Source organism: Pongo pygmaeus, chromosome 1, assembly GCF_028885625.2.
Source record: "Pongo pygmaeus isolate AG05252 chromosome 1, NHGRI_mPonPyg2-v2.0_pri, whole genome shotgun sequence".
In the NCBI taxonomy this organism is placed as follows: domain Eukaryota; kingdom Metazoa; phylum Chordata; class Mammalia; order Primates; family Hominidae; genus Pongo; species Pongo pygmaeus.
Genome location: NC_072373.2, coordinates 76,333,273 through 76,354,609, shown reverse-complemented (window position 1 = coordinate 76,354,609; position 21,337 = coordinate 76,333,273). Strand labels below are relative to the sequence as shown.

The following is a 21,337-nucleotide window of genomic DNA, read 5'->3' as shown; positions in this document are numbered from 1 at the left end:
AGCGATTCTCCTGCCTCAGCCTCCTGAGTAGCTAGGATTACAGGCTCCTGCCACTGTGCCCAGCTAATTTTTGTATTTTTAGTAGAGAGGGGGTTTCATCATCTTGGCCAGGCTGTCTTGAACTCCTGACCCCATGATCCACCTGCCTTGGTCTCCCAAAGTTCTGGGATTACAGGTGTGAGCCACCGCACCCAGCCTTCCTGAGAAAATTTTATAACCACGGGAAAACTTTTAATTTCCTACTTCAGATTGCTAAAATAGCATGGAAATATTAAAGAATATATTAATTTTTAAGTATAAATGTTTTCATTTTCAGTATAATAAATGATTAATTATAGATTAATTTTTTTTAATTTCAGACTTTTGTTGACAAGACAATTCAATTTTTTAAACTATGGTTACCGTATTTTTCAAAGAACAGCTAGGAGACAGGCCTGAGACTGGGACAGAAGATTTGACTTAAAGTATCTTGAAAAATCCCAGAAAAATATATCTGTAACATATCTGCCATCATTATAAGCCAGGAAAAAAACTTTTCAAAAATAATACTTGAAACAGTAATAAACTTTACAGTTTTATAAGTAACGGAAAAGAATAGTACCTGGCTTGGACTATTATGGATTACGAAAGGTTTATTTTGTTCCACTTTCCAGACTCCCTTTACCTCTGTTCCTCCTTAGCACAACCCCACCTTCACATTTCTGTAAATGTTTGTTTCATACTTTCAGAGTTCTGAAATGTTAGCTAATTCCCTCTAAGAGAACATTAATATATATTTATTCTAATGGTGAACTGTTGAAGACTTTAAAAATCCCCAAACCTCTAAAACCCAAAGAAATTTATCTCTAATAATGGAATTTTCAGTAGAATGCAGAAGACTATTTGGGGTAGGGATTTCTGAATCCTTTAAGTCTCCCCAGGTAACTCCTACTCTAATCACTAGAAGAAACAGAAGTGACATACATTCTTGATAAGACTGAATTAAATAAATGTTAAATTTTATGTTATTTATGTTTCTGACATTCCACAGCTACATTACTATGAAACTCCATTCTGAATAAGACTGAATTGAACAAATAGTAAGGCTGAATTAAATAAATGTTAAATTTTATGTTGAGTTACTTATGTTTCTGACATTCCACAGCTACATTACTATGAAACGCCAATATTAATTTAATCATTGATCTGGAAACACAATACTAGTTTGCTTTTTATAGTTTTCATTTCTTTTCACCACTAAGACATATTCGGTATAATTGCTCCAAGAACCTAAGGACCCAGATTAAACAGATGGATATTACGAAGAAGGAAGCCAATAATAACCTCACACCCATAAGCCCCAAAAAATTTTTCAGAAAAGTTACAGCAAAATTTGTCCTTAAATTGTGATTTTTAAGTACTATGGGTCATTTTTCAAAAATGGATTCTAAATTATGGAATGCGGGCTGGGCATGGCAGCTCATGCCTGTAATCCCAGCACTTTGGGAGGTTGAGGAGGGCAGATCACGAGGTCAGGATTTCGAGACCAGCCTGACCAACATGGTGAAACCCCGTCTCTACTAAAAATACAAAAATTAGCCAGGCATAGTGGCACATGCCTGTAATACCAGCTACTTGGGAGGCTGAGGCAGGAGAATCGCTTGAACCCGGGAGGCATAGGTTGCAGTGAGTCGAGATCACGTCATTGTACACCAGCTGGGGCAACAAGAGCGAAACTCCGTCTCAAAAAAAAAAAAAAAATTATGGAATGTGAATTTCACCTAAAATTACTAATCATGGGGGGGATCAATTGAATTATTTGCTATTTGTGTTTTCCTTTTACTTACAGATCTAATCATAAAAATAGAAGATATTGACATAAGATTGCTTATAGAAAATATTTAGTTCAAGTGGACAGTTAATTATAAAAATAATCTACAAAGCACAACTCATCTCTTTCTTCCCAAATGTGTTTCCTTCCTTTAATTTCCTTATTTCTATCAATTATTCTAGTACCTTTCTCATTTTATTGATGAACATGTATCTTGCCACTACCAGCTGAATCTTCCTCAAGATCACTTTCATCCTCCTCCCCTTCTACATAAAAACTTTCAGTGGCTCCCAGAATAAAATAAAAACACCTTAGCCTGGCATTTAAGGGTATGGTGTAATAAAAGCAGCAGCATTTTTCAAGTGCTGACCACATGCCAGGTATTGTGCTAACTGCTTTATATCATCTCATTTCATTTTCACAGCAATCCGCAAAAGGTGGGAACTGTATTATTTGCCCCTTTTTCAGAGAAGGAAACTGAGGTATAGAGAATTTAAGCACCTTGCCCAAGGTCACATAGGTTTCACATAGGGACACCAGTATTTAAACTCAATCTCAAGAAGACATGTACTTAACCCTTTTATTATTCTACCTATGTTATACCCTACCTGTGGAAACTATGACCTACTACTCAATAAGGCAATCTTGTCACCATCCTCCAACATGCCACTTTCACTCACAGCTCTAAGATTTTGCTCATGCCCTTTCCCTCTCTATTGCATATTCAAATCGCATCCATTCTTCAAGGCCCAGCTCAAGCCCAACATGCTCTGACTTCCTATTCTTCCACCACTCTACAGCACAGAATACCTGCTCTGCCAATTTTAACCTTTAATCACAGTCTTTCTGATATTTGTATATAATTGTTGAATGTGTCCATAACTTATAATCTCCCACCTAACAAATATCCAGAGGGCAGGAACAACCAATTGTATCTACAGCAATACTATGCTCACAATGGGAATTCAATAAATGCTTGCTAAAAACAGGAATGCAGATAACCATGCAAAATAAATGCTGTAAACTTCATAAGTACTAGCTTAGTTACAAAGGTACATCTTCCTGAAATCTCTTTAAGCTATATTTTACAGGGTTGTGGAAGTATATATGCAAAATATTAGCAAAAGTCAAAATAGTGCTGTTTTTCAACTTTGTATTGAAGTATAACTTACAAACAGAAAAGTACAAAAACCATGTGTACAGCTCAATGAATTTTCAAAGAAACATACCCATGTACCAGCAACCAGGTTGAGAAAAAGAACATTACATCCCAGAAGTTCCCCCATGCCATAAGGGTAGCTACTATTCTGACTATTAGCACTATAAATTAATTTAGCCTAAATAAACCTTTCTAAAATTATTGTTACAACCTTTTATATTTGAGGAATCAAATGTATTACTCAAATATGCTATTTTTTAAACATTTAAGAAATGATCCACTTTGCCTGAGTCTCTCAAAAAATGGCCTTGAACATATATATTGAACATACAATAATCTTCTTATAGAAATTATTTTCTCATAGAAAATTATTGGTGAGACAGAAGTTGGTAAATCAACTAGCTTCCAATATGTTCAGTTCCTAATAAATACAATGTTTATGGCCAATAGCAAAATAAAGAAAGAGGGGGAAATTTCATGTATTATCACCAACTGTGACTGTGGTTGTATCTACAAATAAAACACTGTGAAGAAAGGTGACATATCCTATAACTCACAGGAGAAAAACTTATCACATCAGTCAGTTTGCTAACCCCTTGTGAGCTTCCTTACCTGCCCAGTCCAGGAATTCAACACACTCAGTCTGAGAATATCTAGCAGCAACATCTCGAGCCCTTTCTTCCCGGAAGTTCAAAGCTTCTATATCAACATCCAGTTCTACCAGTGCTTTCAAAGTTTCCAAACGACCCCAGGCTGCAGCACAATGTAAGAGTGTGTACCCTAACAAATGGAATGAAGATGGTGAGATCAAACAGACTACATTGTTTTAGGCTAATTTATGTAGTGGAAGATCATAATGGTGATCAAGTATTGAACAATTACTATGGGCCAGGTACTATTCTAACTGTCTTACATATAGAAAACTCATTTAGTTTTATAAAACCACTATGATGTCAGAACTACTACAGTTCTCATTTTATAGACAAGGAAACTAAGGTCCAGGTGGGTTAAGAAACTTGCCCAAGGAAACATCCCTGGCAAACAGTAAATGATAGATGCAAGATGCCAGGATAGACTGTCTGAAGCCTGAGCTCTTCAACGTCATGGGAGGAAGATGGCAATCTCCCTAGCAGTCATCTATTCTGAACACAACTGGACCCGTGATTTTAAAGAATTTTTATCAAACTCCAATTAGCATTATTGTTAGCACAATCACAAATTACTACAACTGTGTATACCTTAGGTTTGGAAATTCTTTTAATTAAAAGTAAAATTATGGCCTATCAAATTAGAAAGTCATTTCTTAGACTTTCTCAAGTGACTATCATGAGGTATAATTGTAAACAAGAAGAATATGGAAGGCATCTTTAAATATTTTTCAGATTGATTTTTTAAAAATTAAATCAAAGATCATTGTTTGAACTTGCTCACAAGGATATACATACTTCTTTTTACTGCAATTCACTTTATTGCACAGGGGGACAATACTCTTAAGCTTTCTAGAGGCTTCCTGGTGTGATAAAGGGACAACCCCAGCCAATCCCTTAATCTTTTGTGTCTAAACACTCTAAACTATTTTTTTAGACAGAGTCTCACTCTGTTGCCCAGTTTAGAGTGCAGTGGCATGAATAGCTCACTGCAGCCTCGAACTCCTAGGCTCAAGCAATCTTCCCACCTCAGCTTCCTGAGTAGCTAGGACTATAGGCTCATGCCAGCATGCCCAGATATATATATATTTTTTTAGATGAAGTCTTTCGCTGTTGCCAGTCTAAAGTGCAGTGGCACGATCTCGGCTCACTGCAACCTCCGTGTCCCGGGTTCAAGCTATTCTGCCTCAACCTCTGGAGTAGCTGGGACTACAGGCATGCACCACCACGCCCAGCTAATTTTTGTATTTTTAGTAGAGACAGGGTTTCATCATGTTGGCCAGGATGGTCTTGATCTCTTGACCTCGTGATCCACTCGCCTCAGCCTCCCAAAGTACTGGGATTATAGGCATAAGCCACCATGCCCAGTCAATAATTTTTTAAATATTTTGTAGAGACAGAGTCTCAGTATATTGCCCAGGCTCGTCTGGAACTCCTGGGCTTAAGCAGTCCTTCCCTGGCCTCCCAAAGTGCTAGGATTACAGGCATGAACCACCATACCCAGCCACTCTGAACTTTTTGATCCAACCTGTCAACAGAAGGTTATAGAGTCATATAGTCAGGTTTTTCTCTGAAGCCTGCTTTTCTGACAGTGAATCTTAATTTTCATGTCTTTGTCATATGGACAGGCTTGGAATTTCCCAAATTATCCTTTTCTCAATTTATTTTTCCTCTGGTATTTTCCTATAAGCAGCAAGAAGAAACCAGGAGCACCTGCAACACTTAGCTTAGGAATCCCCTCTCTAAATAAGGTTTCATGGTGACATAGAATCAGAATGAAGAAATAGAATATTTTAGAGTGTATCACCAAGTCCTAAAAGACTATACACCTATTCCCACACATTGGAAAATACCTACCAAAAAGATGGCAATATTCATGTCAACCAGTCACAACACTACCTTCCTTGAATAGTGTTAGGGCCACACTGCCAAATATTGATTTGGGTCTCTCCTTTTCCTTTATATAGTATGGTTTTTAGGTATTACTATTATCCTCATTTTTATAGATGAAGAAACCATAGCACAGAAAGGTTATATAATTTGCCTAAGTCACATAGTCAAGTTAGTGGAAAGCTGGGGTTTTAACTCAGGTAGTCTGGCTGTAAAATCCATGCTCTTAACCAATCTATTACAGAATCCTTCTGTAACTTGATTTTTGTCTCAATATTTTTGAGTGTTATCCATTTTAATACCCAAAGAACTAATTCATTCCTTTTAATTATTGTGTAATATTCCATTGTATGAAAACAATTTATCTACCCTCCTATTGTTTATTTCCAATGATTAACTGTTATAAGCAATGTTTGAATAATCATCTTATACTTATGTCTTCTTGTAAGCATGTGTGAGAGTTTCCCAAAGACATATATCTAGAAATGGAAATTAGGATCATCAGGTATGTCCATGAACAACTTGATATAAATGTTCTCAAAAGTGATTATACCAATTTATACTCCCTACTCAGAGTGAAGGAATTCCCATTTCCTACATCTTCACCAATGTTTAATCCTGTCAAATATTTAAATTTTTCTGAATCTGATGAGTCATGGTAGCCCATTGTTTACATTTCCTTTTAATAGTGAAGTTAAACATATTTTCATTTATTTACTGGCCATGAGAGTTTCTCTTCCATAAATTGCATGTTCCTATCCTCTGCCTATTTTTCTATTGGGTTGAATTCTAAGCCTATTGATTAGTAGGCTGTCTTTACATAGATATATCCTTTGTCTGTGGCTTATTTTGTCATTTTGTTTATGATATCTTTTATGCAAAGTTTAAAATTTAGATAGATAGACAGATCTTTTCCCTTAGTGGTTGGGTTCTTTATATCTCAAGATATTCTGTGATGTCTCAAGAATATAGCAATACTCTATTTTTCAGAAAGGTTAAAATATTTTACTTTACATATTCATGTCTTACAATCACCTTTAATTGATTTTTATGTATGGTACAAAGTAGGTATATAATTTTATTTTTTTCCAGATGAATAATAAATATTCTCTGGCATCATATATTAAATAATTCATTTTCCCCACTGAAATTTAGGGTCAGCTTCTCAGTTTGCTTTTAAAAAGATTCTTCTGAGATATTAACTAGATTGACAAATTAATTGGGAAGAAATAAGAGAAACAGCATTATGATATTTAGTCTCACTATTGAGACATATATACATTTCGTGTGGTCTTTCATATAAATCAATAAAGTTTCATACTTTTTGCCATAAATGTCTTACATTTATTTTATTCTAGGGTACATGTGCAAAACATGCAGGTTTGTTACATAGGTATACATGTGCCATGTTGGTTTGCTGCACCCATTAACTCTTCATTTACATTAGGTATTTCTCCTAATGCTATCCCTCCACCAACCCCCTGCCCTACAATAGACCCCAGTGTGTGATGTTCCCCACCCTGTGTCCAAGCGTTCTCATTGTTCAATTCCCACATATGAGTGAGAACATGCACTGTTTGGTTTTCTGTCCTTATGATAGTTTGCTGAGAATGATGGTTTCCAGCTTCATCCATGTCCCTGCACAGGATATGAACTCATCCTTTTTTATGGCTGCAGAGTATTCCATGGTATATATGTGCCACATTTTTGTAATCCAGTCTATCACTGATGGACACTTGGGTTGGTTCCAAGTCTTTGCTATTGTGAATAGTGCCGCAATAAACATACGTGTGCATGTGTCTTTATAGTAGCATGATTTATAATCCTTTGAGTATATACCCAGTAATGGGATGGCTGGGTCAAATGGTATTTCTAGTTCTAGATCCTTGAGGAAATAGCCAACTGTGTTCCACAATGGTTGAACTAGTTTACACTCCCACCAACAGTGTAAAAGCGTTCCTATTTCTCCACATCCTCTCTAGCACCTGTTGTTTCCTAACTTTTTAATTATCACCTTTCTAACTGGTGTGAGATGGTATCTCATTGTGGTTTTGATTTGCATTTCTCTGATGACCAATGATGATGAGCATTTTTTCATGTGTCTGTTGGCTGCAGAAATGTCTTCTTTTGAGAAGTGTCTGTTCATATCCTTTGCCTACTTTTTGATGGGGTTTTTTTTTCTTGTGAATTTGTTTAAGTTCTTTGCAGATTCTGGATATTAGCCCTTTATCAGATGGGCAGATTGCAAAAGTTTTCTCCCATTCTGTAGGTTGTCTGTTCACTCTGATGGTAGTTTCTTTGGCTGTGCAGAAGCTCTTTAGTTTAATTAGATCCCGTTTGTCTATTTTGGCTTTTGTTGTCGTTGCTTTTGGTGTTTTAGTCATGAAGTCCTTGCCCATGCCTATGTCCTGAATGGTATTGCCTAGGTTTTCTTCTAGGATTTTTATGGTTTTAGGTCTAACATTTAAGTCTTTAATCCATCTTGAATTAATTTTTGTATAAAGTGTAAGGAAGGGATCCAGTTTCAGCTTTCCACATATGGCTAGCCAGTTTTCCCAGCACCATTTATTAAATAGGGAATTCTTTCCCCATTTCTTGTTTTTGTCAGCTTTGTCAAAGATCAGATGGTTGTAGATGTGTGGCATTATTTCTGAGGCCTCTGTTCTGTTCCATTGGTCTATATCTCAGTTTTGGTACCAGTACCATGCTGTTTTGCTTACTGTAGCCTTGTAAAATAGTTTGAAGTTAGGTAGCGTGATGCCTTCAGCTTTGTTGGTTTTTTGCTTAGGATTGTCTTGGCAATGCAGGCTCTTTTTTGGTTCCATATGAACTTTAAAGTACTTTTTTCCAATTCTGTGAAGAAAGTCATTGGTAGCTTGATGGGAATGGCACTGAATCTATAAATCACCTTGAGCAGTATGGCCATTTTCACGATATTGATTCTTCCTATCCATGAGCATGGAATGTTCTTCCATTTGTTTATGTCCTCCTTTATTTCATTGAGCAGTGGTTTGTAGTTCTCCTTGAAGAGGTCCTTCACATCCCTTCTAAGTTGGATTCCTATGTATTTTATTTTCTTTGTAGCAATTGTAATGGGAGTTCATTCATGATTTGGCTCTCTGTTTGTCTGTTATTGGTGTATAGGAATGCTTGTGATTTTTGCACATTGATTTTGTATCCTGAGACTTTGCTGAAGTTGCTTATCAGCTTAAGGAGATTTGGGGCTGAGACAATGGGGTTTTCTAAATACACAATCATGTCATCTGCAAACAGGGACAATTTGACTTCCTCTTTTCCTAATTGAATACCCTTTATTTCCTTCTCCTGCCTGATTGCCCTGGCCAGAACTTCCAACACTATGTTGAATAGGAGTGGTGAGAGAGGGCATCCCTGTCTTGTGCCAGTTTTCAAAGGTAATGCTTCCAGTTTTTGCCCATTCAGTATGATATTGGCTGTGGGTTTGTCATAAATAGCTCTTATTATTTTGAGATACATTCCATCAATAACTAGTTTATTGAGAGTTTTCAGCATGTAGGGCTGTTGAATTTTGTCAAAGGCCTTTTCTGTATCTATCGAGATAATCATGTGGTTTTTTGTCTTTGGTTCTGTTTATGTGATGGATTATGTTTATTGATTTGTGTATGTTGAACCAGCCTTGCATCCCAGGGATGAAGGCAACTTGATCATGGTGGATAAGCTTTTGATGTGCTGCTGGATTCTATTTGCCAGTATTATATTGAGGATTTTCACATCGATGTTCATCAGGGATATTGGTCTAAAATTCTCTTTTTTGGTTGTGTCTCTGCCAAGCTTTGGTATCAGGATGACGCTGACATCATAAAATGAGTTAGGGAAGATTCCCTCTTTTTCTATTGATTGGAATAGTTTCAGAAGGAATAGTACCAGCTCCTCCTTGTAACTCTGATAGAATTCGGCTGTGAATCCATCTGGTTCTAGACTTTTTTGGTTGGTAGGCTATTGATTACTGCCTCAATTTCAGATCCTGTTATTGGTCTATTCAGCAATTCAACTTCTTCCTGGTTTAGTCTTGGGAGGGTATATGTGTCCAGGAATTTATCCATTTATTCTAGATTTTCTCGTTTATTTGTGTAGAGGTGTTTATTGTATTGACTGATGGTAGTTTGTATTTCTGTGGGATCAGTGGTGATATCCCCTTTATCATTTTTTATTGCGTCTATTTGATTCTTCTCTCTTTTCTTATTAGTCTTGTTAGCGGACTATCAATTTTGTGGATCTTTGCAAAAAAACAACTCCTGTATTCACTGATTTTTCGAAGGGTTTTTTGTGTCTCTATCTCCTTCAGTTCTGCTCTGACCTTAGTTATTTCTTGCCTTCTGCTAGCTTTTGAATATGTTTGCTCTTGCTTCTCTAGTTCTTTTAATTGTGATGTTAGGGTGTTAATTTTAGGTCTTCCCTGCTTTCTCTTGTGGGCATTTAGTGCTATAAATTTTCCTCTACACACTTTAAATGTGTCCCAGAGATTCTGGTATGTTGTGTCTTTGTTCTCATTGGTTTCAAAAAACATCTTTATTTCTGCCTTCATTTCGTTATTTACCCAGTAGTCATTCAGGAGCAGATTGTTCAGTTTCCATGCAGTTGTGTGGTTTTGAGTGACTTTCTTAATCCTGAGTTCTAATTTGATTGCACTGTGGTCTGGGAGATAGCTTGCTGTGATTTTAGTTGTTTTACATTTGCTGAGGAGTGCTTTACTTCCAACTATGTTGTCAATTTTAGAATAAGTGTGATATGGTGCTGAGAAGAATGTATATTCTGTTGATTTGGGGTGCAGCATTCTGTAGATGTCTATTAGGTCTGCTTGGTGCAGAGCTGAGTTCAAGTCCTGGATATTCTTGTTAACCTTATGTCTTGTTGATCTGTCTAATGTTGACAGCGGGGTGTTAAAGTCTCCCATTATTATTGTGTGGGAGTCTAAGTCTCTTTGTAGGTCTCTAAGGACCTGCTTTATGAATCTGAGTGCTCCTGTATTGGGTGTCAATATATTTATGACAGTTTGCTCTTCTTGTTGAATTGATCCCTTTACCATTATGTAATGGCCTTGTCTCTTTTGATCTTTGTTGGTTTAAAGTCTGTTTTATCAGAGACTAGGATTGCAACCCTTGCTTTTTTTTGCTTTCCATTTGCTTGGTAGATCTTCCTCCATCCCTTTATTTTGAGCCTATGTGTGTGTCTCTGCACATGAGATGGGTCTTCTGAGTACAGCACATTGATGGGTCTTGACTCTTTATCCAATTTGCCAGTCTGTGTCTTTTAACTGGGGCATTTACATTTAAGGTTAATATTGTTATGTGTGACTCTGATCCTGACATTATGATGTTAGCTGATTATTTTGCCCGTTAGTTGATGCAGTTTCTTCCTAGCATCAACGATCTTTATAATATGGCATGTTTTTTCAGTGGCTGGTACTGGTTGTTCCTTTCCACGTGTAGTGCTTCCTTCAGGAGCTCTTGCAAGACAGGCCTGGTGGTGACAAAATCTCTCAGCATTTGCTTGTCTGTAAAGGATTTTATTTCTCCTTTACTTACAAAGCTTAGTTTGGCTGGATATGTAATTCTGGGTTGAAAATTCTTTTCTTTAAGAATGTTGAATATCAGCCCCCACTCTCTTCTGGCTTGTACAGTTTCTGCCGAGAGATCAGCTATTAGTCTGATGGGCTTCCCTTTGTGGGTAACCCAACCTTTCTCTCTGGTTGCACTTAACATTTTTTCCTTCATTTCAACCTTGGTGAATCTGACAATTATGTGTCTTGGGGTTGCCCTTCTTGAGGAGTATCTTTGTGGTGTTCTCTGTATTTCCTGAATTTGAATGTTGGCCTGCCTTGCTAGGTTGGGGAAGTTCTGCTGGATAATATCCTGAAGAGTGTTTTCTAACTTGTTTCCATTCTCCCCATCACTTTCAGGTACACCAATCAAATGTAGATTTTGTCTCTCCACATAATCCCATATTTCTTAGAGGCTTTGTTCATTTCTTTTTACTCTTTTTTCCCTAATTTTGTCCTCTCACTTTATTTCATTAATTTGATCTTCAATCGCTGATACCCTTTCTTCCACTCGAATTGGCTACTGAAGCTTGTGCATGCATCACGTAGTTGTCCTGCCATGATTTTCAGCTCCATCAGGTCATTTAATGTCTTCTCTACACTGTTTATTCTAGTTAGCCATTCGTCTAATCTTTTTTCAAGGTTTTTACCTTCCTTGCGATGGGTTCAAACATCCTCCTTTAGCTCAGAGAAGTTTGTTTATACCAACCTTCTGAAGCCTACTTCTGTCAACTCATCAAAGTCATTCTCCGTCCAGCTTTGTTCCATTGCTGGTGAAGAGCTGTGATCCTTTGGAGGAGAAGAGGTGCTCTTGTTTTTAGAATTTTCAGCTTTTCTGCTCTGGTTTCTCCCCATCTTTGTTTTATCTACCTTTGTGGTTTTATCTTCCTTTGGTGTTTGATGTTGGTGACCTACAGATGGGGTTTTGCTGTGGATGTCCTTTTTGTTGATGTTGATGCTATTCCTTTCTGTTTGTTAGTTTTCCTTCTAACAGTCAGGTCCCTCAGCTGCAGGTCTGTTGGAGTTTGCTGGAGGTCCACTCCAGACCCTGTTTCCTTGGGTATCACCAGCAGAGGCTGCAGAACAGCAAATATTGCAGAACAGCAAATATTGCTGCCTGATCCTTCCTCTGGAAGCTTCGTCCCAGAGGGGCACCCGCCTGTATGAGGTGTCAGTCGGCCCCTACTGGGAGGTGTGTCCCAGTTAGGCTACATGGGGGTCAGGAGGCAGTGTGTTCGTTCTCAGAGCTCAAACGCCATGCTGGGAGAACCACTGCTCTCTTCAGAGCTGTCAGACGGGACATTTAATACTGCAGAAGTTTCTGCTGCCTTTTGTTCAGCTATGCCCTGACCCCAGAGGTAGAGTCAACAGAGGCAGCAGGCCTTGCTGAACTGTGGTGGGCTCCACCCAGTTCGAGCTTCTCTGGCTGCTTTGTTTACCTACTCAAGCCTCAGCAATGGCGGATGCCCCCCCCCCCGCCACGCTGCTGCCTCACAGGTCTATCTCAGACTGCTGTGCTAGCAGTGAGCAAGGTTCCGTGGGTGTGGGACCCACCAAGCCAGGCACGGGATATAATCTCCTGGTGTGCCATTTGCTAAGACTGTTGTAAAAGCACAGTATTTAGGCAGGAATGTCCTGTTTTTCCAGGTACAGTGTGTCATGGCTTCCCTTGGCTAGGAAAGGGAAATCCCCTGACCCCTTGTGCTTCCCAGGTGAGGCGATGCCCGCCCTGTTTTGGCTCACCCTCCATGGGCTGCACCCAATGTTCAACCAGTCCCAATGAGATAAACCAGGTACCTCAGTTGGAAATGCAGAAATCACCCGTCTTCTGTGTCGATCACGCTGGGAGCTGCAGACTGGAGCTGTTCCTATTTGGCCATCTTGTAATGGACCCATGTCTCACAATTCTTTTGTCAGACTTTTTCCTAGTTTCTTTATCATTTTGTTATGAAAAAGATCTTTATTTGTATCACATTTTCTTGTTGTTGATGGTATATAGAAAGTTGCTGATTGGGATATTGGTCTTATGTTCATATTCTTCCTAAACTCTCTTAGCACTAATAGTAGATTCCCTTGAATTTAAGTCTATGTACCTATGAATAATCAGAGTTTTGTTTCTTATACTCTAATCTTTATATCCAGTAGTGTGCTGGTAAATGTATAACTAGTTACCTGGAGAAAAAAGCCCTGATTTGTATCATTAGCCAATTACTGTGATGTATGGCCCAACATGGCCAGTTTCAATAGCTATCAACATGACGTCAACCAATTCACAAAAACTCTGAAAATTTAACAATCAGTTCTTCAGAGTTCATAAAAGCTGGCTCTAGCACAATACTGTGTTATTTCTCTTACCCTTCTTACTGCTCTTGCTGGAACCTCTATTATAATGATAAATGGAAGCCATAATAACAAATATCTTAGTCTTATTTCTGATTATAAAGAATGCTTCTGAAAAATTCAATGTTGGGTAAGTTCGCTTCAGGTTTTGATAGACAGCCTTAAGGAAAGTTTCTTCTATTCCTATTTCCCTAAGAGCTTTCATCATGGGCCAGATACAGTGGCTCATGCCTGTAATCCCAGCACTTTGGGAGGCCAAAGCAAGAGCACTGCTTTAGCCCAGGAGGTACGGAGGCTTGTCTCAAACTCCTGGGCTCAAGCTACCCTCCCACCTTGGCCTCCCATAGTGCTGGGATTACAGGTATGAGCCACCACGCCTGGCTCTAATGATTTTTTTTACATCTTAGGTTTTTTTCTGTGTTAATATTCTATGTTTTCAATTCCAAATATTATTTGTGCTGTCTCTCTCTGATTAATATTATCAAAGCTCGGCTGGGCGCGGTGACTCATGCCTGTAATCCCAGCACTTTGGGAGGCCAAGGCAGGTGGATCACCTGGGGTCAGGAGTTTGAGACCAGCCTGGCCAACATGGCAAAACCCCCTGTCTACTAAAAAATACAAAAATTAGCCAGGCATGTTGGTGCATGTCTGTAATCCCAGCTACTCGGGAGGCTGAGGCAGGAGAATCGCTTGAACCTAGGAGGCGGAGGCTGTAGTGAGCCAACATTGTGCCACTGCACTCTAGCCTGGGTGACAGAACAAGACTCTGTCGCAAGAAAAAAAAAGAGAACAACAACAACAAATGTGTGTGTGTGTGTGTGTGTGTGTGTGTATAATCAAATGTTTTTCAACTGTCATTTTCACTGAACCCAATTTTGGTATTATCAATCCTTTCCTTTCCATCTATTCTGTTTTCTATTTTCTTTCTTCTTTTTTTTTTTTTTTCAGAAACAGGGTCTTATCTCATCTTGTCACCCAGGCTGTTCTTGAACTCCTGACCTCAAGCAATCCTCTTGCCTCGGCCTCCCAAAGTGCTGAGATTATAGGTGTGAGCCTCTGCACCTGGCCTCTGGCCTATTTCTTTATTTTCAATGTCATTAATTTATTCAATTATTTTTCTTTTACTTTCTTTGGTTACTCAGTTGTTCTTTTTCTAATTTCTTCAGTCAAATGCTTTGTTTACTAAATTTTTTATGTTTGTTATATTCTAATATATGTATTATACTAGAATTTTAATTTTAGTTGTATCCCATGGGTTCAGACATAGAGTGATGCTGTTGTCACTTAAACATTTCATAATTTTCATTATATCTTCTGTGACCAATAGATGATTTAAAGTGTGTTCTTGGCTGGATGCAGTAGCTCACACCTGTAATCTCAGCACTTTGGGAGGCCAAGGCAAGTGGATCACTGGAGGTCAGGAGATCGAGACCAGCCTGGCCAACATGGTGAAACCCCATCTCTACCAAAAAATACAAAAATTAGCCAGGCGTGGTGACCCATGCCTATAGTCCCAGCTACTTGGGAAGCTAAGGTGTGAGAATCACTTGAACCTGGGAGGCAGAGGTTGCAGTGAGCTGAGATCATGCCATTACACTCCAGCCTGGGCAACAGAGTGAGACCCTGTCTCAAAAAATAAAAATGAAAATAAAAAATAAATGAAGTATGTTTTTGCTTTCAGTTTTCAGTTACCTTTTTGTTACTACTTTTTAATTTTATTTTGTTGTAGTCACTGATCAAAGACTATATGCTATAGATACTTTGATAGTTGTTAAGACTTCCTTTATGGCTCAACATATGATCAATATTTTTTAAATGTTCCATGTGAGCATGAAGAGAATGTATATCCTTTCTTTGCTGAAGATCATGCTGATGATCATTTTTTTAAATTTTCTCCCTGACCATGTATTATATTTGCAATCTGAAAAAATAATTACTGAATTTAAAAAGCTACTTAGATGATGATTGCTAAAAAATTAATAAATCTTCAAAGGAAAGAGATAACAGTAAATTATTACACATTTACTATATATCAATTTACAATACGCCAAGCACTAAAATATTTATTTTATCCTATTTAACCCTCATTATACCCTATAAGGAAAATATAGTTATTATCCCCATTTTGCAGATGGAAAAACAGATACACAAAAAGATCAGGTAACTTGCCAAGTCACACAGCTAATAAATAGTGAAGTCTATGTTCTAAAATACTATACTATGTAATATCAACATTGACACATTTACATGTATACACATACATACACCCATATAGATGTATATACACATATATGTAAAGTATAAAACAGGCATATCAAATATATCTAATCTTAAAGATATTACATTGCATCTTTAGGTAGCCATAAGTAATACTGATGAGAGAAAAAAGACAAAATACCTCTGGTGGTTTTTTCATTCAGATTCACTCCGTATTTTGCCAAAGCTCTAATCACGTCACTTTGCCCAGCCATGCAAGCTGCATACAACAAATTTCTCCCAACAATGTCTTCTTCTAAGAGAAGCTGCATGGCCTGTTTATGATGAGGATTCTCGGGATCCTCAAAAATCTTCTGCAAACCCTCTACATCCCCTGTGAGAGCAGGTTGTAAAAGGGGGTTCTTGGGGCCTGTTTCCTCTGGTTCTTGGGCTGCTTCTTCTTCATCTTCCTCTTCTTGCTGTGAGACAAATTCTGAACTCTCTGACTCTGGAGGTCCTTCTGACTCCATTAACTCCAAAAATACCTATGACCAAAAAAATTAAAAAGTGATAAAAATCTACTCAAACACATCGGTATTTATTTATTTGCTCAGTCAACTGACAATATAGATGGTATAAAAATACTTAACTATTTGAAAATAACTATAAAGTAAGATACTTCAGCAATTCCATCAATAAAGTTTATTGTGTACCTATTATGTGTAGGTACATATAACATAGCTCAAGTATATACTAAAATGTTAAATGTGTGAAATAAATAATAAATTCAATAGAAACAGGAGAAGAAAGAGATCGTATGATCTAAATTCATTAGGAAGAGATTGAAAAAGAATGTCTAAGAGACCCACTTGCCTAAATAAGGGTCCTTGTATGAGAGAAGTGAGAAATATAATTGGGTTACTGGAGCCAGATTATGAAGATTAAAAATTAGGCACCAACATTTAAACAGAATTCATTCAGTCAGTAACACATACTGAAAGCACTGTGTAAATTGTGAAAACCAGAATCAAATTTATTTCCTACCTTCAACAAGTTACTATTTCAAGGGAAAAAACATGAAATGCACAAAATAAGTGTAATAAAAGGTGACAAGTAGTAATAATGCTATGGGAGAAATGCTATGGGAGTTTAGAAGCGATAAGATTAATTCCAGATAAAATTATTCAAGGATGTCTCTTTTTTTTCACAACAGATAGGAAATGTGCCCGTGTTGTAACAAGGTTTGAAGGAGGTACCTCTCACACATGAGCATGAAAACCCAATAATCATATCTATGAATTACAAAAGGATCTAACTAAGGATGTCTTAATAGTGCTTCAGTCTGTCAGAACACAGTATTAAACTGGGAAAGATTCAGAGAAGAGTACCAGAGTCCCTTCGTTATGTACAAGAATGTTTGTGGCATCACTGTTCACAACAGCAAAAAACCCAGAAGGGAAAACCAATGTCCAAGAAGATGAGCATAAACTGGTATATTCACACAAAATGGTATATAACTGTTAAAAGAAATAAATTACAATGATATGCCATATGGTAGGCAACTTCTGACAAGGCTCCCAATGTCCCACCCCTGCCTCTTGGTATTCATACCTTCGTGTAATTTCCTTACCTTGAATGTGGGTTGGACCTAGTGACTGGCTTCTAATGAAGAGAGTACAGCAATAATGAGGGGATGTAAATTCTGTAATTCAGTTACAATAGACTATGATTTTGTCTGCTGATATTCTCTCCCTGGCTTTTCTCATGTGCTGTGATGGAGAAGGCCACCTTTCAAGGAACTCAGGGTGATCTCTGTTCAACAGCCAGTAAGAATCAAAGCTCTTAATCCAATTCCATAAGGAACTTAATTCTGCCAGCAATCACTGAGTGAGCTTGGAAGTAGATCTGTCCCAGTTAACCTTGAGGTGACTATGGCCTCAGACAACACCTTGATTATAGCCTCATGAGAAATCCTGAAGTAGAGGATCCAGCTAACCTGTGCCTAGATTCCTGACCCACAGAAACTGAGATAATGAATGAGTGTTGTTTTTAACCTAACAAGCTCAGGGCTCATTTGTCACACAGCAGTAAGTAAGACACAGAACAATATAAATGAATCTTACCAATATATCATATGAAAAATGTAAATCCAAAAGATTATATATATATCTCAAGACATATTTTTGTCAAGTGAAAAGCAATTAAACAGACTTTTTAGGAATACAAGTAGATGCAGTAACACTACACAGGAAAAAAAGACAAAAAGCAACATTGAACACAGATTCAAGATCATATTTACCAGGGGTAAAGGGTAGTGGGAGAAGACAAGATGTGGGAAATGTGATAAAGGGAATTAAATTTTTTAGTAAAGAATATTAACATTTAAGTTGAGCCATCAAGAATGGGCAAGACTGTCATTCAGAAGTCAGAAGGAAGGAAATTCCAGATGGAATAACTAAGTTAAAGCACCAAAGCAAAGATCACAGGTATTTTTGGGAATGAGCATGTTGGCCAATTTGGTTAAGTATAGGCCATTCAAAATAAGCAAGAAGTCTGCTCTTAAAAAGAGGCTGGGATTGCATCAGTAAGTCTGAACTTGATTCTGTAGGCAACTGGTAGAGCACGGAGCAATTAAGGACAGTTAGCTGAAGGTTTTAGTGCTAGGAACTAAGTAGGTTTCAAGGAGATTGATCCGACAAGCCTGAGTGACAGATTAGAGGAGTAAGAGACTAGAGGCAAAAAAGAAAAATCAATTAGACAGTTATTACGGAAGTCTAAATTAGTGTGAACTGGGGCTTTAATTATTCACTCATATAATTCAGTGTTTATTGGATTCCTTCCTCTATGCCAGGCACTATGCTAGATCCTGAGGATTCAACAAGGTAGGAAAGATCCCTCCTATCATGAAGCATATATTCTGATTGGAAACAGGCAATAATAAATAAAGTGATAATTTTAGATTGTTATAAGTGTTTCCAAGGAAATAAACATAGCGAAGCACTAGGAAATAACAGGGAAGTGAAGAGAAAAAACTTGAAAAACAACAATCAAGGTGATACTGAAGTAGGACTACAGAGAATGACAAAGACTATGAAGGCCACAGGAAAATGGAACAGCATTCCAAAGCAGAGGTAAAAGGCCAGGGAGCAGATATTTTAGGCCTGTGGGCCCTCTGTCTCTATTCTAACTACTCAACTCTGCAGTTGTTGCTTGAAAGTAGTTACAGACAATACACAAATGAATGGGTGTGGCTGTGTTTGAAGAAAACATTATTTACAAAACAGGTGGTGGTCCACAGGCCATAGTTTTCTGACCCTGTTCTTAAGAAATAACAGTCCTAAAGAGTGCTGAAAGAAAAGAAAATTGTCATTTACTGCTATGGTGAAGTAAAGAAAATAAATAGTATAATAGTCGAAAGATCATTGTGATACGCATTTTAAATTGGTAGAATATTAGAATCTTCTCTATTACTACATTAATCCCTTCCTTCTGTAAATGTGTATAATGCTTGTAAGCTGTTAGGAATTCTTTGGCTGTAAATAATACAAAAGCCAAATAAGATTGACTATTTAAAAGTAGGAGATTCTTTTCACACATAATGAGAAATTTAAAGATGGAGATGGTTCAGCAGCTCAAAAATATAGATCCAATCTCTTTCTATCACTCCATCATACTTAGTGTGTAAGACTTTCATCTTCACAACTCTTGCCTCATGTTATAACTCCTGAAATCTCATCTTAATTGATGGCAGGAAGAATGGGGAAATCCCCTAGAGAATACCAGTGATATCAATCCCTCCAAACCCTCTTAAGGGGAAAGCAAAACAAAAATCTTTTCTAACAAGTCCCAACAAACTTCCAGTTATATCTCAAAGGCCAGACTGTACAATGCAGTGTGGCTACCCCATCTTTAAAGAGGAGAGGGGGAAAAAAAGCAAGTTTCTTGATTTTTGCCTCTATGATAGAGGCAAGCAAGGTAGACAGGGATTGGAAATGGGAGTTGAGTTACCCAATCAACAATGACTCAACCATAAGATTTGGTGCATGTCTTGTATTTGAGATGGTTTAGTTCAACTCTTTCATTTTACAGAAGAATTACAGTGGAAACTTATAATTCTTCAGTGACTGACATCCAACTCCCCAACCTTCCAACACACACACACACACCTTCTTTAAAGCACTCCTATCTCAGTTTCAGAGAATTCTAATAAAAGATATAGCTAACTTCCCACACCGGAAGACGAAGAAGCAGGATTCTTCTTTTCTCTCTCTCAGCACAAGCCTGGGGGCAGGCACATTATTTAAGCTCAGCCCATCAGGGGATCCATCCCGCGATCTTGAATCTTGAACAAGGGATACAAGGAAATGAGGCTAGTTGAAGGGCACTCATCACAAGCGACAGAAATAGTATGCTGATCAAACTGCCTGCTATGAGAACATACTGTGGTTCTTGTGGTCTGATCCTCCACAGTTCCCTTGGTTTCCTCATTTTCAGCCTCCCAGTAATTACTAGTTGTCTTCCCCAAAATCTCATCTCCTTTTCTTTTGGAATAGAACCCCACCCTCTTTTCTTTTGGAATAGAACCCCACCCTCTCTTCTTCTGGAATAGAACCCCACCCTCTCTTCTTTTGGAATAGAACCCCACCCTCTCTTCTTTTGGAATAGAACCCCACCCTCTTTTCTTTTAACAAGGCTTTTTTCTAAACTGATCTTTATGGTGGAATAAGACTATTTTCCAATCTCTCTTGTAATATTGGTGTGGCCACATGTCCAAATAGTAAGCGATAAGATGTAAGCAGATATATAGACTGCAAATTCCAGGAATGCTTAATTCCTTCTCACTGGATTTCAAGCATAATAGCTGGAGCCTGAAAGGATAATTTAAACCATGAGGTGGTTGTTCTCTTCAAATACCTATATATTATTTTATATCTTGTATAAATTATTTCTGTTATAATACATACATTAGTTTATGACATTTTAATTTTATATGTAAATATATGTAACTACTATCAATAGAGTATCCACATAATTTATTGTTCGGTAACAATGGACAATTTTATCCTGGATATGTGGCATATATGGCTATATTTGTACATATATATTTCTTTTTAAAACAAAGCAATATTTCTCTTTACTACAGGTAACGTATCATTGTTTTTTGTCCCATTCTATTTTTTTAAAGCTGGGTGCCACCTACTAAACTGACTGCATGACCCACTAAATGGGATACAACCCACAGTGTGTAAAAACATGAGTCTTGAATAAGCACTATGGCGACTATACCAGGAAATCAACAAGAAGGACTCTAACAGAAGTTAAACAGCTTGTGTTTATGGTTAATAGCTTGGGTGACATATGTCCTAATGTATGCAGGACATTTCCCGCTATATCTGTTTTCCTGGTATAATTTTTAATAGCATCTACTTTCACTCTCAAAAGTGTCCGTTATTATTAGACAATAATTTTGTCACTCTATTAATAGTAGTTGTAATCTTTTGAAATATTTCTGCTAAAGATATCCATATTCAAACCTTAGAGAATAGAGGCAGGATGTGTTTGGAATGCCTTTCACTGGAACACCAGGGACCCAGCCATGAGACCTTGAAGATACTGAGAAATTCCTATTTTTGTTTCACAGGTATTCCTGCTATGAGACCTAGAATAGCTTTACATCTCCTACATTCCAACTACCCAAATCCTATTTAGGCCAAGCT

The 21,337-nt window shown here is 37.6% G+C and overlaps 1 protein-coding gene and 1 non-coding gene across 8 annotated transcripts in view; both read right to left on the bottom strand.

Moving 5' to 3' along the window:
• Window positions 1-21,337, bottom strand: part of ANKRD45 (ankyrin repeat domain 45) — a 109,138-nt gene that overhangs the window by 35,149 nt on the left and 52,652 nt on the right. For 5 of the 7 annotated variants that reach the window (XR_008495937.2, XM_054465903.2, XM_063648559.1 and 2 more), the window contains 2 exons: window positions 15,823-16,165; window positions 3,582-3,749 (listed from right to left, as the gene is read on the bottom strand). Coding sequence is in view for 6 of the 7 variants with exons in the window: in XM_054465903.2 (XP_054321878.1) it covers window positions 3,582-3,749; window positions 15,823-16,165 (511 nt within the window). In the remaining variant the exon portion in view is untranslated. Of the gene's footprint in view, window positions 1-3,581; window positions 3,750-15,822; window positions 16,166-19,786; window positions 19,833-19,853; window positions 19,874-21,337 lie in introns of those variants that run through there. The other 2 variants (XM_063648569.1, XM_063648564.1) reach the window with 2 other exon arrangements.
• Window positions 16,828-16,931, bottom strand: LOC129024120 (small nucleolar RNA U13). Its single transcript, XR_008497030.1, has one exon. It is a non-coding gene; the product is annotated as a small nucleolar RNA U13 (small nucleolar RNA).